Below are 18225 nucleotides of genomic sequence, written 5' to 3'. Positions count from 1 at the left end.
TACCAAAAGTTAGATCAATTGAGGAGCCCTTTCCTAGCCCCTTGAAAAGACACAAAACGATTGTGTTTTCCTCCACTTTTTAATTGCTTCCATATATTCAATTAGGGCCCTTCTAATATCCAGAGTGTAGAACTGCTGCTCTCTTGGGTTCCTAGGACTATTAAAAAAAGAGGGAGGTATAATTTCTTGACTTCTATGGAATCTCCACTTTTGGTAGGTAGGAAGGATCAGGTCACAAAACTATGCCATTTTTAAAAACTTAAGCGTATGGGGGATTAATCAACAAAGCCTGAATATCGCTAACTCTATGAGCCAATGTTAACGCCATTAGGGTTATATCCTTTATGGTGAGAATCTTAATGGATAACTCCTGTAGGGACTCCAAAGGGACTTTGTGCTTCCTAAACTAAATTCAAATCCCAGGAGGACTCTCTGGACTAGTGATTGGTCTGGATCTATCACAGGTTTTAAAAAACCTAGTTACCCAACTATTGGCTTCTAGGTTATAATTATACATTATTATTATGGCTGAAACCTGAGCTTTAAAGCGACTGTCACCGCAATTTGGCGGGATATTAAAATGAGTTGTTACCGGTCAGATGGGGGGGCGTATCCTCGTAATTTCTCAACCCCGTCCGTCCCTTTTTTTCGCAATAGTTTAGTGCATAAGAGTATGCGTGCACCATAGTTGGCGCGTGCGCCTGCAGTCTTCGGTGGCGCACACGCAGTATGCTTTGCCCTACTGCGGGTAAAGCCGAAAAGCATTACTGCGCATGTGCCCGCGCACTATGTTCTGGAAGTATTTCGCTGTGGTGCACGCATACTCTTATGCACTAAGCTATTGCAGAAAAGAGGGACAGACGGGGTGGAGAAATTACAAGGATACACCGCCCATCTGACAGGTAACAACTCATTTTAATATCCCGCCAAATTGAGGTGAGAGTCCCTTTAAGGGAGCTGGCTCCAACACTTTTTGGAGAAATTCTGGGATAGATTTTATTGGAACTTCTCCGTCCAGTTTCTCCCTCGAACTAGATAGAAACTTCTTCCAAGTTCTACCACATATTCTTGTGGTCACAGGTTTCCCATTTTTCAGAAGGGTAGATGCTAAGCTCGGGGAAAACCCCTTGTGTTGGCAGCAATCTCTCAATATCAAGACTCAAAGGGAGACCTGAAACCTGGGGATGATCAACTGGGCGCCAAAAGAGATTTGGAATCTCTGGCAGGATCCAAGGTTCTGAAATGGACATCTTCCTCATTCATGAAAACCATGGTGTCTTGGGCCAAAACTATTAGTATCACCCTTGTGCGATCTTCCCTCATCTTCCTCAGTACTGACAGTATCATTACTATAAGAGGAAAGGCATAGGGAAGGCAAAGACATAGGCTAGGTTGGACCTCCACGATATCTAAAAGGCATCTACAGCATAAGGCTCTTTCCTTGTGTTTAGAGAGCAGAACCTGTTCACTTTCCTGTTCCCCCGGTTGGTGAACAGATCAATGTCTGAGACCCCCTACAGACCTATAACCTGTTGGATTTAAGGACCATTCCCTCAGTTTCAACTGATTCAGACTCGGGAAATCTGCCTTGTCGTTCTCCCTCCCTTTTATGTGTAATGTGGTCAAGGAAGATGTGTTCCACTATGCCAAAAATGCCCCCTGTTGTTGCCGTCAAGGAGTAAGATCTTGTTCCCCCTTGATGGTTTAAATATGCCACTGTCACTCAATTGTCTGACCGCATACTAAACATGACGGCCCTGAAGGACATGGAGAAATTTTTCTTAATGCTTTTCTCACTACACTAATCATTTTCTCATGTTGGAAGTACCATTTTCCTCCTGGTTCACCCACACACCCTGGACTACAGAATCTCCTTGATGTGCCCTCCAACCAGTCGTACTTGCATCCGTAGTTATGACATTGTTGATTGGACATGACAATGGAACCCCTGCTGATCAATACTTTACGTTTAACCACCACAACAGAGCGTCTTTCGTGGTAGAAGATAAGATATATGCTTCCTTCTAAACACCTACCTAGCTGCTCTTTTCCCTCATCACTTCCCACTGTAGTTGCCAGGAATGGAACTGGGCCCATAATGCCGGAATGCATGAGGTCAGGGTTCCTAACAACAACATTGCCCTCCTGAGAGATATAACCGGTCTGCTTACTGCTGAGTAAACTAAAGACATTACTTAGTGCTTTTTCTCCTCCGGTGGGAAGCACGTTTTACTTGTCGAGTACAGTATGAGTTGAGTGTTTCAATGCTCCATTGACTTTCCTACAATCCAAAAAACCTTCCAGATATGGAACAATCAGTGTCTCTTCCTATCGAAGATGAGCTGTCATCTCGGACACAATTTTGGTAAAACACCCTTGGAGCCATAGAGAGACCAAAGGGTAAGGCCCTGATTTTGAAATGTCTTAACTTCCCTTTTGTAGGTAGAGCCACCCTTAGAAATTTTTGGTGATATGCATTTATAGGCACATGGTAGTTTGCATCCTTTACATCCAATACTACCATGTAGCAGTAGTCCGAGAATAGGAGTCTTATGGTAGTCTTTTTACTGACTTCATCTTGAAGGAACGATAAACTAAAAATCTGTTTAGGCCCCTTAAATTAATAATGGTCCTGAAGCCCAATCCATATTCTTTTTTTTATTTTTTTTAAATCAAAAGAGGGTGGAATAGAGTCCCCTGACTTCTTCTCTTTCCAGTACTTCTCAAAGGACCTTCTTCTGAACCAGATTTAGAACTCCATTTCCAATGAAGATTGTTCTTTCTGGCAGATGTTATCAAGGTTTCTTGAGGGATTGAATGAAATTCCAGCTTCAGGTCTTCCCGAATAATGCCCAATATCTAGAAATTCTCTAGGCCACAAGAAAAGAGTGAAAGCCTTCCCACTACCTGGATAATGGGGCCACTGGGAAGTCATCCTTCCCCCTGAAAGAGGGACCCTAAACATGAATCCTGGATTGTTCCTCTTCCTCTTCTCCAATCTCTGATTTTTGGGTGGCTTCATTCGGTTATATTTTTTTTTTCTTCTGAAAGGACCTCCCTCCGTACTCTGGAATGGAACAACTGGAAAAACCTTCTGTTAGCAGCTTTTTCTAGGATGTCATCTAACGTCTGACCAAAGGGGAAACCACCTCCGCAGGGAATGGAAAATAATTTAATTTTTGACTGTACATTCACTGGAAAACATTTCAGCCATAACGCTCTCCGGCTAATCTTGCTGCTAGTCTCTGAGTCATCTGCCAGAAAGGCTGCTCAACCTTGAACTAAGGGCATGTTAGCAAGGAATTTTTCACCAAGCAACGTTATCTTTTAGTTGTTCTTCCAACTGCTGTTACAAGAACATCATGGATCTCGCTGAAACAAGCCCCTGCTATGGCGGGTCTCAGAGCACCCACTTAGGTACTTCTCAATCTGCCTTCCTATCCAATTGGTCCCTAAGAATACCCAGGTTTCCAAAGTGTAATGTAGACTTTCGATTACTTGGCTACTGTAATGTTTGATTTTGGGTTCTTATCCCATTATGTATTAACCTCCTATCCAAAGCTGCTTGTTGGGCTCTCCATGCATGTGTCGTGACTGTCACACAGCTGTGACACCTGCAGCAGCGGAGTCAAATCGCTGATCAGCCGGGTGATCCAGGAAGCCGGATTCCCTCTGCAGCTTATTCGGTGAGCACTATAGCTTGCCAAATAAGCCCTGACCCGATCAAAATCGCTCATCTCTACTCACCACCCATTGTTACTCTAGGGTACCGGATTTGAAGGCTGGATCAGGTCACAGATGTTCCTTTCTGGAGTCTCTGGACCTCTGGCTGGTCTTACTGTCAATTTTACGCTCGTGTGACTGCCACTGCTGCGTCTGCTTCTTTGATGCTATGGTTGTAGCTGCTGTCGTCGCTGCTGTTCTCCATTTAGACTTCGAGGAGTGCTGGAGCAATATCGCTCCTATCACAGCCAGCACTCTTAAATAAGGTGCCCACAGAGAGTCTCCCTGCCTCCACCCGGACAGCTCCAGAAGCTAAAGTGCCACTTTCGGTATACATCACTCGAAGCGCTCATTATCAGGGTGCGCCATCTTGCATGTGTGGCAATCGGAGATAATGCTGAAGCCTACTCCGCTCACCCTCGCCTATCACACCAGCTTTCAAGCCCTGAGTTGGAGCCGCCAGGACCCAACATGTGCCACGGGCCAGGTAAACCGATTGTCCAGCCACCAGGTCAGGCCTGGGACCTTTTTTCATCATCATCTGTCATCTTGAGGTCTCACATCAAGGACAGGAAACTGAACTGATGGGGGGGGAGAGGTGTTGCCCTTTTATTTCAGTGGGTTTCCTGTCCTGAATGGGTAGATCCTCTCTCAGGTGTGTGCTGTCATCGGCGAAGGGAAAAATAGCTCTTACTCATTTCTGGTATAAGGTCTTGAAATCACAAAAAAATAAATTAAAAATGAACAGATGATAGTTTTAGCTAAACATTGGCAATCTGTGTGAAGCAGTACAGCCATGTTAAGTAGGTGGCATATTATCACCATTCAACTTTTAATGTTTGCCAATAGCGAGTCTTGTAACATTCCAGTTTTGTCCATAAATATTGGAACAGTTCGTAGATAAGGAATGCATGCTTTATTGTACTCTGATTGGGGTCTGGTTCTGTGTTATGATGCCCAATAAGGTCTGAAGTGCAAATTCCTTAATTGATGTAAAAAGACAAATCCATGTGACACATTCATTCCTGCACTAAGTGTATCAAAGGTTGTCAATTTTATAATCCCAAATTCTACTGTCTCTCTGAGATTTGAAGTTACCTTTCAATACAAGTAATTTCAGGTCCATGTTGCTATGATCAGGCATACAAAAATGTATTGCCACAGGTAGATTCATTCTTTTTTCTCTTATTGTGTGGCGGTGAGAATTCATTCTTGTTCTAAGCTTTTGCCCTGTCTCCCCAACATACAGACCCCCAGTTGGACATTTAGTACAAATAATTAGTTACACCACATTAGATGTGATGCAGCTGAAAGTACCTGTGATCTTGTAGTCCTGATGTGAACGGGGGATATTTATCTTGTCCGTGGTCATTATAAATGGACAGGTTTTACATTTTTTCTGGTTGCAAGGAAGGGTTCCTGCAGCTGTTGGAGAGGACAAGGAGCTTCTGACAATGATGCTTCTTAGATTTGGGGGCTGCCTAAAACACAGTAGGGGGGGTCTGGAAAAATCGATTGTAATCGGGCATCTTTTTGTAGTAAAGGTTGTAATTTCCGTGCAGCTCCCCTTAGCACCTCCAGATTTGGATTGTTGGTGACTACTAGAGGTACCCGGATATTTTCTTCTTTAGCTTTGTAATGTAGCAGGTGAATCCTTGATATTCTGCTGGCTCTTTTGATCTGGTTTTCAATGGATGGTAGCCCTGATTCAAAAAGGTCTTTCTGAGGCGACCAATGTGTTCATCCCTATCCATGGGGTTGGAACATATACGATTGTATCTGATGGCTTGGCTGTAGACAATAGAGTTTTTTATGCGTTTTGGATGGAAACTGTCCCATTTAAGGTATGATGGACGGTCGATTGGCTTCTGATACAGGGATGCCTCTATTTCATTGTTCTACAGCTTAATGATGATTTACAAAAAGTTAATTTCAGTACAGGAGGGTTAAGTTGATGGTGGGATGAAATTGATTAAACTGTTCATGGAACGTCTTTAGCTGTTGCTCAGACTCTGCCCAGATGATTAAAATATCATCAATGTAGCGGTAGTAGGCCAGAGGCCTGATGGTATATGAGGACATAAAGTCGCTTTCAAGCTTGGCCATGAAAAGATTTGCATACTGTGGAGCTATTTTACTTCCCATTGCTGTGCCAATCTCCTGTAGATAGATCTTGTTGTCAAATTCAAAGTAATTGTGGGTGAGGATGAATTTTTTTAAGTTTCACCACAGAATCAGCATCAGTCCCTGTGTTTTCCATGAAGAATTTGCAGGCATTTAATCCATCCTGGAATTTGCACTTCAGACCTTATGGGGCATCATAACACAGAACCAGATCCCATTCAGAGGACAATAAAACATTCACTCCTTATCTACGAACTGTTCCAATATTTATGGACAAAACTGTTTATCACTCTCCCAAAATGTTCTGTGCTGTGTTGTGTATAAATATATGATTCTTCAGATGTTGTATTAGTCTATGGCTGATGAAGAGACCTGAGTAGCCTCGAAAGCTTGCAATTTGTTACCATCTTTTCAGTTAGCCATTAAAAGGTATCAACCACTGAGGACTCAATTCCAAAATATTACTGTACCTGTTAGGAATTCTCACTATGGCAAACTTGGCGAGTTTTACTTCTACATATTCACAAAACAACTTTCATACCTTCTGTACAAGGTACACACTAGTGGCTCTTTCACTTGCCACTAAATCCAGAGCGTTCCCTTCATCAACAAAATAGCTCACGTCTGCAATATGGACTCCAATTTCAAAGGTACCTGTATAAAAACAAAAAAACTGATTCAATTCAAATGTCTAACTATATGCAGTTTATTAACCCTCAGAAGTGTTTTTGTGCTAGTTTAAACATACGTTTGTACACATAGGATTGGGCTCTATTTTAGCTCACCCGGCAGTCATCAAGTACCAGCACATGACTTGTATACTTGCGGTTATGCACCAACCACTTTATTCCTGCTCCCTCAATTGCATAATGAGAGATGCTGAAGAGAAAGGAGTCAGCATGTGATCACAATAAAGGAAATCGGGTGTTTTCCATAAATTAAGAAGGTTTTCATGCTCAGAACAAGGTTCTGCAATGCAATTATCTGCAATCACACTATGTGACAGAAGATTCCAAAACCCTGACAGTGTGCAGTAGACATAATGTCAAGATTCCCCTCTATTTCCAGCTCCAGCGGGTGGTCACATGACTGCAAGTACGCGATTTCCTTATCTGCGGCCTCCATTCAATGCTCTATTTAGCAACAGGTGAGAAGTTGGCATGTTATTGCAGGTGTGTAAACCACATATTTGCTGTCATGTGCCTCCAGCAAGAGCTGGAAAAAGAGAAGAATCTCATTGCAGAAATTTATAATGTGGCCAAGAAACCCCATTTATTCACATTGGATTGGCACAAAGTGAAAATTACAATTTTTCCATAAAAATGCCATTTCAGTGCTTAGTATGTTGTGCCAATCTTAGGCCACTGCATAGACCCTTCTCTGACCTTTATGCTAGGGTTTCTTGTTTAGGTACACCCTGCACATATGCAACTATAAGGCTCAGAAGTGAAAACATCAAACATGTTTTCAGCCTCATTTAGTGATTGACCCAGTAAATGGCCACAATTGCAGAAGCTTTGAAGTTACACGAGAAAATTCTTCAGGAAACCACACACCTCAAAACACTTATTATGGGGAGCAGTGAACATAAGAGTTGAAGGAAAAAGTTCAGCAGCACTGTCCTTTTACATAACTGGAGGGCGATGTGGTAAGAATATTAAACGGAATCTGTCACCAGGCTTTTGCCACCTAATCAGAGAGCAGTATAATGGAGAAAGAAACCCGATTCCATCAGTGTTTCACTTACTGGGCTTCTTCCTGCAATTTTGATAGTCTCCAGCTTGTACAACTGTGATTTTATCACTAGAGGACTAATAACCCTGCTGCCCTGTATAATCCTGTCCCCACCACCGATTGGCAGCTTTCTGCCTATGCACAGCATACACAATCGGTGATGTGGGCAGAGTTCAGAGCTCAGCATTCAGAACTGGCAAATTTGCACAAGATAAAACAGGGATATGTCAAAACTACATCAAGTAGCTCAGTAGGTGACAAATCAATGGAATCAGAAGTTCTGCCCCAACATAATGTTGTTAAAGGGAACCTGTCACCCCCCCCCCCCCCCAGGCATTTGTAACTAAAAGAGCTACCTTGTGCAGCACTAATGCTGCATTCTGACAAGGTGGCTCTTTTAGTTATTGGTGCTGTAACTGCAGAAATAATCCATTTTGTAATTTGTCTCAAATACCTTTCATCAGTCCTGGGGGCAGGTCTTTCCCCCCTGCTGCAGATGCCACACGGCCGTCACTCATGTCCTCTTGGCGCCGGGTGCTGCCTCCTCAGCGGCGTTTTCAAATCAGACGGCGTCTGCGCTCTTTTCTCATGCCTTGGGCAGGCGCAGTGAGCGCTGCCCGTCCTCTGTCCTCATTTGCTGTCTAGCTGACTGTGCCTGTGCGGCCACCCTGCCCGAGATCCCGCCCCGTAGTCTCTTCTGATTTATTCACACTGCGGGGCTGGGATTCCTGGGCATGAGCAGTGCATATCTAAGCCTCTCACTCATCTCCCTCCGCCTTCTACAGACTGTGTGTCAGCTGATCCCTCATCCGTGGAATCGCCTGGAACCTTGTCAAATCCTGACAGCTGGTGTGCGTGTGTTTTGTCTGTGTGTTTTTTATGTTTGTGGCTAAGGCAATTATGGGGGTGATCATTCCACGGATGAGGGATCAGCTGACGATGCACAGTCTGTAGAAGGCGGAGGGAGATGGGTGAGAGGCTTAGACACGCACTGCGCATGCCCGGGAATCCCAGCCCCGCAGTGTGAACAAATCAGAAGAGACTGCGGGGCGGGATCTCGGGCAGGGCGGCCGCACAGGCGCAGTCAGCTAGACTGCAAATGAGGACAGAGGACGGGCAGTGCTCACTGCGCCTGCCCAAGGCATGAGAAAAAAGTGCAGGCGCCGGCTGATTTGAAAACAGCGCTGAGGAGGCAGCGTCCGGTGCCAAGAGGACATGAGTGATGGCGGTGCGGCGTCTGCAGCAGGGGGGGGGAAAGACCTGCTCCCAGGACTGATGAAAGGTATTTGGGACAAATTACAAAATGGATTATTTCTGCAGTTACAGCATCAATAACTAAAAGAGCCACCTTGTCAGAATGCAGCATTAGTGCTGCACAAGGTGGCTCTTTTAGTTACAAACGCCTTGGGGGGGGGGGGGTTTGAGGGGGTGACAGGTTCACTTTAATTGTGGGAGCAAAAATCTGGTGAAAGATTCCTTCTCCACGTTTAATTACTTACCAAAAAAGGACAAAGGTTAAGATTTTAAATAGTTAAACTACACTGTGTTCAAAATTATTATGCACATTGGATTTAAGTATCAAAGATTTAATGGTTTTGTTTTTCAAATAAACTCGGGGATGGTATTGTGTCTCAGGGCTCAATAGTTCACTGAAATCAATCTTAAACACATGTGATAATTAGTTTTCCAGGTGATTCTAATTCAAGGAAAACTACTTAAAAATTATGTTCCACATTATTAAGCAGGCCACAGGTTTCAAGCAATATGGGAAATAAAAAGGATCTCTCTGCTACTGAAAAGCGTTAAAAAGTGCAATGCCTTAGACAAGGTGTGAAAAAAGGGGGTATTTTAGGAAAACTTATGAGTGATCATCATACTGTGAAGAGATTTGTGACAAACAGAGCAAAGATAGAGTTCATGCAGATAAAGGCATAATTAGGAAGGTTTCTGCTAGGTGTAGGATCCTTCAAAGGCTTGCTGTGGTGCATAAACCTACTATTCGGCCTCCCCTAAACAGTGTTCACAAGCAGAAACGGTTGCAGAGGGCTTAGACATACATGAAGACTAATTTTCAAACAGTCTTGTTTACTGATGAGTGTCGAGCAACCCTGGATGGTCCAGATGGAAGGAGTAGTGGATGGTTGGTGGATGGCCACCATGTCCCAACAAGGCTGCGTCGTCAGCAATGAGGTGGAAAGTCCTGTAGAATCATGGAGAAACAGCTGCTAGGGTCCTTTAAAAATCTTGAAGGTGTGAAAATGTCCTCTGCAAAGTAAATAGAGTTTCTGACTGACAACTTTCTTCCATGGTCTAAAAAGCAGAAACGTGCCTTCAAGAGCAAAATCATCTTCATGCATGACAATGCACCATCTCATGCTGCAAAGAATACCTCTGAATCATTGGCTGCTATGGACATAAAAGGAGATAAACTCATGGTGTGGCCACCATCTTCCCCTGACCTTAACCCTATAGAGAACCTTTGGAGTATCATCAAGCAAAAGATCTATGAGGGTGGGAGGCAGTTCACATCCAAACAGCAGCTCTGGGAGGCTATTCTAACTTCATGCAAAGAAATACAAGCAGAAACTCTCAATGGATGCAAGAATTGTGAAGGTGATATCAAGGAAGGGTTCCTATGTTAACATGTAACTTGGCCTGTTAGGATGTTTTGAAGTTAAATAGCTTTTTTGTTCAGTGAATGTGACCTCCTAATGCTGCAAATTCCACAAATGAGCATTTTCAGTTCTTTAAAACATATCAAATGTTTAGAAATTCTACTGTGCCTAATAATTTGGAACAGTGCATTTTGAGTTTTTATTCACTTTGGAGATTATACTGTTATCATTGGGAGGCTTCTTCAATAAAATTCAATGTATAATCTAACAGGTGATGACTTATTAGACTGACTCATTTGGACCAACCATTTAAGGAAAAACGAAAAAAATATCATTTGCATAATAATTTGGAACATGGTGTAAGCAATGGAATGCTACATTACGAAACAGGAGCATATGGGGGTGATCACAGCAATGAGGGATGTCCACAGCTTCATGAACAGTTAGGCTATGTGCACACGTTGCAGATTTTGCTGTGGATCTGCAGCTGCGGGTCCGCAGCAGCTTTCCATGCATTTACAGTACAATGTAAACCTATGGAAAATGCAATACGCAGCTCCCATGCTGCGGAAAAAAACGAGAGGAAACGCTGAGGTTTACATTCCGCAGCATGTCAATTCTTTGTGCGGATTCCACAGCGGTTTACACCTGCCCCATAATAGGAATCCGCAGGTGTAAAATCGCAGGTGGAATCCGCACAGAATCCGCGGTAAATCTGCAGGTAAAACAAGGTGCCTTTTACCTGCGGATTTCGAAAATCCGCTGTGGAAAATCCGCAGAGCTCCTTTCTACGTGTGCACATACCCTTACGATCTAAGCAAAAAAAGCAAGAGCAGTGAAGGAAGCCGGAAATAAGAAGAGCATGGTTAGAGTATCTGCCCAAGAACATTAGGACCTCAAAAGCTAATCGGGAACTTAATCATTCTGATTCACATTAATTTCTTGATTAAGTGCTGATAAGACCAATAAAATATGAAATGACATGTTTGATGGGATACATCTGGAAGATGACATGATACTCTTGAAGTTGAGTCACTGTACACAAGCATCAGGCATCCATATGCTAACCTGATAGTGGGACAGAAGGCGAGTGACCTCCTCCTGTCAGACCACAATGGACCATATCATTACGTGGGCAAAATGAGGGTTCGGTTCTGGCAACTAGGACCATTAACCCCTGGGTGATTTTCAGTTTTTCACTCCCTTTCTTTCAAGAGCCATAACTTTTTCATGTTACCAGCCATATGAGGGATTGCTTTTTGCGGGACAAGCTGTACTTTAGATATACACAATTCATTTTGTGACAATGTACTGGGAAACAGGAAAAAAACTCCAAGTGCGGTGAAATCACAAAAAAATGCAATTCCACAATTTTTTTTTTTCTTTTTTTTTCTTTATTTACCATGTTCGATATATGGTAAAACTGACATAGCAATATGATTCCTCAGGTCAGTACACATTCCAAACATCTATTGGTGAAAAAAAAGTTGTAAAAAAAAAAAAAAAAAAAAGGGGGGTGGGTCGCCATTTTCCCAGACCCGAAACGTTCTCATTTTTCAGGATCTTGGGCTGTGTGGGGGCTTAATTTTTGCACCCTGAACTGACGTTTTTACTGATACCATGTTGAGGTAGATGGTTTAATCGCCTCTTAGTGTACTGCCTTTTATTGCAATGTTTCAGCAACCCCAAAATAATGTTAGCCTGGTGTTTTGATTTTTTCTCATTTTTCCATTCACCGATCAGATTACTTTGATAGATCAGACATTTCTGAAACTGGTGATACTAAATAAATACTCCTGGCTGTCCTGATAACCTGTAGGTGCCCTGATCACGCAATGGGGGTGCCAATGGAAGGGATCAATAATGCGCTTCCTGTCTGCGCATATTAAATACTGCTGTCAATGATTGACAGATAGAAGATCCACCCTCGGCTGTTTGAGGCACTTGATAGCTGATTAAATTAGCCAGCAAGTCTGGGTAAACATGTGTGACCAGTGTGAGCCTGCATCAAAGGTACGGCACCTTAAGGGGTTAAACAATGATTGGGACATTCACCTCAAATATGATCATTTTAAGAGTGTGGACTTTCTTGATGTGTTGGATTCTCATTTGCATTCTAATCTATTACTGAAGTTCTGGATCCTCATGTACTTGTGTAGACACCCCAACCATCGACGCCTTGTTGCCAGGACCCACTTACCATCATTCCTAACCCTTTTATATAAGCAGAGACTGCATAACCCAACCAGCCTCATGTGACAATGTGGCATGCAATCCTATTTATATTGCGTATGAAAAGCAAGAAATAGGAATATTAAGACATGAACTTTAATACATACTAAAAATAGCCTAATCAATAATAAACCAACAAAATCACGCACCACCTATCGTGTCACAATGTGAACAAAATATCAGTACCCAAAAATCTCAACCTTACAATAGGTGTGATTAAAAGCAGAAAGATAACCCCCACTATACACCCTCCAAAAACCTCAACCTTACAACAGGTGTGATTAAAAGACGACAGCCCCCACTATACACCCTCCAACATGGCACATATTGGTGGAATACAGTCCATGTAATAAAGCAGGGATTGCATATAGTGATAAAAACGCAATCTAAAACTATCTCACGAAGGTATATGTAAAATTAATTTGACAGCTCAAAGGTCCATCACCAATGGCACTGGGAGGGGTCCAGACACCCACTCATCAATAGTGACCTAGGGAAACCAATTACTCCCAGGGGGTACATTTAGGAAATTGCTATTGAACTCTAAAAGTTCATAGCTTTTGTTTGCTGCCGACAGACCTGGATTAAAAAAAAAAAAAACTCTTTTGCAGAACGAGCTTTACCTTCAAATAGTACTTTGGTGCATGTGTCTCTTTTTGACTACTTTATTATGGAGGGGAGGTATCCCCCCAAAAGGCAGACATTTTAGAAGGTTTCCCTCCCTCACCCAACCTCCAAGGATCACAAACCTAGATAGACCTAGCTCAGGGTGTTACTAGTGATGAGCAAGCATGCTCAGGTGTTCTCTTGGGTGTGTTCGAGTAATATGTTAGAGTCCCCACGGCTGCATGATTTGCGGCGCAACCCATGGAGGAATTGCGGAACTAACTGGCAATCCCTATTATATATATATATATATATATATATATATATATATATATATATATATATATATATATATATATATATATACATACATACATACATACACATACATATACATACATACATACACACATATATTGTGTCGGTCTCAAATTTATTACTCGTACACACCAGCTCATCATGAGTTATGAAAGTAGTAATTTTTATTTATTTAAAAAAAAGAAAAATTCTGCTGTTAAATATATTAAAATGGAAAAATATATATTTTCCCTTAAATTAACTAGTAGTTTTTTAGTCCCAGTACAGGACTCGAATGTATGATGGTTTGATATAATACACTACTGTATCGTAATTGGCATAGTGTCTTTTAAACCCCGCTTCTGTAGCTGGCAGACCCAGCGACCACGTGTTATCTAAGCATCCTCTCAGGTGACCAGCACTTGTTTTAGCAGCTATAATACACACACATCTTGGTCACATCACCTTTTGGAAAGTAAATTTTGTGAAGACCTATACAGAATTGGTTTGGCCTTTACTGAAGAAATAATTTAGCTCTATGATAGCTTAAACTAAAATATTTCTGAATTGTATCCTCTGCGTAAAATCTTGACAGCCGTAGAGGACTAGAAAACCAATGGTGTATGACAAAAGAAAACAATCAGTGACGCAGAAGACTGTCAAAACTATTGGACTGGAAGATTACAAATGCTGCAGTCAGAAGCAGCTGACAATATCATATCTCATCATTTATGAGAATTAGCACTTGGTCAATGGAGGAAAAACCATAAATCCATGTTGCAGTTTTGCACATGACGTGTGCCCTCCTAACCTCTTCCTTACTTCATAAGGTGCAGATCTCCCTGCAGCACCGAGCTGCTAAGCTCGCGTCAGCACTACTCAGAAAGCTAATTTAATAAGCCCAGTGTTATCCGCCTGAACTTTAAAGCTGGGTTATACAACCGACAAACTGAGAACGATCTCATGACATGAGATAACAGGAGCAGGCAGCCAATTCAAACAAACTGGAAGAAAGTTCAGGATATCCCCCACGGTGGGGAGCCTTTAGCAGACCCCTTGAGATCCCCAACTCTTTAATGGAAGCCCCAAGTAAATATTTGGTTACATATATTTACATAATGTATGCGGTCAGAACCCAGGACGTGATGGCTACGCCTGAAATTTAATGAAAAAAAGAAGAAAAAAAAATAGGAAAGGAAACAATTTTTGTTTCTATGTGCACGATTAACTTTATAAAAAAAAAAAAAAAAAAAACATTTCCACAACGATCGGCTATATCAAAGATTTCTAGCAGCGGATCTGGATCCCACATATCCGAGTTACACACGATCTCCATAATGAGACACAACTGTAAAAAGTACTAAAAGTACTAAAGACCACCCTACAGCCCTAATTTCAATGGAACATAATGTTTAACAGCAAATTAGGAAACTAGAATTCAATTATTTTGACATTAAAAGAAAGGCTGATAGTGATAAGGGACATCCGGTCGTCTGATAAAAGTATGCTATTTGCATACATTTGGTTACATGCGAGAGAGCAAGTCTAGAAGGAATGCATCCGAAAGTAAACCAATGCATTACTTATGGTCACATGATCGCCTGCTCTCAGCGGCAACCCTAGAGAACCCCGACTGCATGCGGTGCGAACACAGTAAGGATTCACTATGACCGCAGACTTCCATCAGAAGACTAGACAACCGCTTTAATTCCAACTTAAAAGTAGTACTTCAGTATTTTTATTCATTCTGTAACTATTGCCCAACATATTCAGCTATGATTACTTTATTGCTACATTATTATCTGTCTACACAAAATAATACAAGTGTCCTCAGAGAAAAAGGTGTATGTAGTGTAGTGTGTTTTAGTATACTCGCCTATCGCAGTCTTCGCCAGTACCCAGCACGTCTTCTATTCTTCTCAGCTAAGACTCCGCAATGTAAACTATCTGGCTTACTCTATGCGTGAGCCGGAAAACTCTTACAGTGGAAGTATATGGAGCCTCGTTCTGGCGCTCCATAGGCTTACAATTCAAAAGACACTTTTGAGTAACGCTCAGCAGTGTGACCGGAGAGTCTGAAGAGCAATGATGTCACTGAGAAGAGGAGCAGAAAAGCGCTGGATCCTGGAGAAGGCAGCAGTAGGCGACTATATTAAAACATTCACTCTACACTACATACATGTTTATCGAGAAAAATAAGTTAATGGGATGGCTTCTTCACGTGGCCTGTGAATTAGGTGCATCGTATACCATCTTAGATGCTCACCAAGACTGGCGCGCACAATGCTAGAGTTAATTTTTTCTATTTAAAATAGTGCTATTTATTCCATATGCAAGAAAAGGTATACATAACAAAAAAACAAAGTACAATAATCTTGAGCATAACGAGTCACCGACTGGTACAGGAGGAGAGAGGAGAGAGGACCCTTTATGGTTTTATTCGCTGCCTCCATTCGGCAGAAACTGACAAGCATTGTCGATTTGGTGCTTGGTGCACCCTTGGCATGGCCAAGATGCTCTAAGCACTGGCCTACCCAATGGTTTTACATGCCCCAGCCTCCTTCGTTGGTGGTGGACAGCATGGACTTGACACTAAGCATAATTAGTATACCAGATTAAACGTCTAAATCGCTGCAGCCATTCAATATCTCATCCACTTCACTTGAACATGCTGAATTTTTTTATCCACATGCAAGTGGAATAACTGCATATAAGCACCCTGAGAATTTAGCCTAAGGCTGGATTAATATATCGGTGTTTTATGGTGAGAGTATGGACCTCAATGCATAAACCGGAACCAGATTGTCTGACCCGAACTGAACTCATATATACCTCACAGAGGTGTGAATTCAGCCCAAAGGTTATAATTTTACATGGATTATATCCCCTACAATGCTAGGTGCTTAGTAGATTCTACTGTATACTGTCAGTTTGGGATGACAAAAATTTAATACATTAAGCCACCAACAGAGGGGCTGCATTGTTCTTAGGGTTAACGTCATCATCTCTTCCAAGTGCCCCTTCAGGGAAATCTCATTCCCTAAAACATTCCATTGCACGACCCTGAAATGGAATTGGGCCCACAGAACTGCCAGCATGCAATAACCTAGGAGGGACATTGCACTCCAAAGGCTATGTGCCCACGTTGCAGAAATGTCCGCAGCATTTCAGCAACTCCCTGCCGCGGGTAAAACGCATGAGGATTTCACATTCGTTTTTCTGCAAAACACAAGCGTTTTTAGCTTGCAGAATGCTTACGCTTTTACAAGCGATTTGAAGCATCGCTTGGAAAAATGATTGACAGGTTGGTCACACTTGTCAAGCATAGTGCTACCTATGCAGCATCAACAGTAAAAGATAGAATGTTAAAAACAAAAAAAATTAAAAAATATGGTTAGTCTCACCTTCCGATGGCCCCCGATCTACCAAGCCGGTCCCGGTACGTTCAGTTCCCAGGGATGCTTTGCGCGAAGGACCTTAGTGACGTCACGGTTGCGTGACCGCGGCGTCATCTCAGGTGATTTGCGCAATGCATCCCTGGGAACGGAAGCCGCCGTGTGCACCGCTGAGAGCCATCAGAAGGTAAGTATATCCCTATTTTTTATTTTAATAATTTTTTTTTTTTTTTTTACAGGAATATTGTACCAAGGGCCTGGAGGAGAGTCTCCTCTCCTCCAAACCCTGTGTACCATCCGCACATGAAGCGCACACTTTACATACGTAAAGTGAGTGTTTCAATGCAATCCTAGGACGGCGGAATTGCCGTGATTCCGCAGAAATAATGAACATGCTGCGGATTTAAACGCCATGCAATTCCGCAGCGGGAAATTCCACAGCATGGGCACAGCAACTGCAAAATCCCAGAGGATTGCATGGGAATGCGGTTTTTAAGCATTTCCGCTGCAGCAAAAACGTGGCGGAAATGCATAAAAAACGCAACGTAGACACATAGCCTAAGGGACATGGTTGGGACTTCCAAGTCTTTTGATACTCGATTCTGAATTCTTTCCATCTTGTTCTCAAGAGTCTTCATTCAAATAAATTATTTTTTTGTGATTTTATTTTTGATAACTGGTTTAGTAATATGGGGTGTCTGATAGACACCTCTTCATTACTAACCCCAGGGCTTGATGCCAGCTGTGATTTTTAACAAATCACAGCTGACATCAATCCCAACTACCAATACCCAGATTGCCCCCACACCAAGGCAATTGGGAACAGCAAGGCAAAGCGTCAGAACTGGCGCATCTAATGTGATGTGCCACTTCTCAGGCAGATGAGACCTGGTATTTTTAGGCTGGGAAGAGCCTAATAACAATGGGCCTTCACAGCCTGATAGCATCAGTCCGCAGCTGTCTGCTTTACATTTGCTGGTTATCAAAAATAGAGGGGACCCCAATTCATTTTTCATTAGCTAAATACAATCAAAGTAAACTACACACGCAGCGTCCAATCTGCAGCGTTTCCTGACCGTGGAAACATACCCTTATGGGAGGAGGAAAGCTGATAGAAGGGTTTGTAATGTGAGACATCTAAACTCTGCTGCGCTGCCTCTCCCCTCACAGGGACATTATCTGAAAGGTACAAGACATCTGTGGTTTTTAATTATTCAGGATGGTAGAAACGGAATGGTTTTATGTCATACATCTCTCACACTGAGAAACCTGCTTTACGCTACAGGGTATTGCTCCCTGGCTATGATCAATAAGAATCATAATGGGTTAAGTAGTACATACGCCCAGTGAAAACCACCTTAGAATACTCACTTGGACTTAAAAGTTAACTCATTAGGTTCCAAATACGGTACATTAATTGCCAAAGTCTCCACAGCAGAGGTAAAGTAAAAAAAAAAAAAAAAAACTTTTTATAACTCTGCAGGTACTAGTCTATCATG

General features: G+C 42.3%; 1 protein-coding gene across 3 annotated transcripts in view; it reads right to left on the bottom strand.

Annotated features, from left to right (window-relative positions):
* The window catches only part of DIS3L2 (DIS3 like 3'-5' exoribonuclease 2), a 445122-nt gene that overhangs the window by 127463 nt on the left and 299434 nt on the right, over window positions 1-18225 (bottom strand). For all 3 annotated transcript variants that reach the window (XM_077290198.1, XM_077290196.1, XM_077290197.1), the window contains one exon: window positions 6389-6501. In XM_077290198.1, coding sequence (XP_077146313.1) covers window positions 6389-6501 — 113 coding nt within the window. The remainder of the gene's footprint in view (window positions 1-6388; window positions 6502-18225) is intronic.

Source organism: Ranitomeya variabilis, chromosome 2, assembly GCF_051348905.1.
Source record: "Ranitomeya variabilis isolate aRanVar5 chromosome 2, aRanVar5.hap1, whole genome shotgun sequence".
Classification (NCBI taxonomy): Eukaryota; Metazoa; Chordata; class Amphibia; order Anura; family Dendrobatidae; genus Ranitomeya; species Ranitomeya variabilis.
This window is presented reverse-complemented; position numbering and strand designations above follow the sequence as displayed.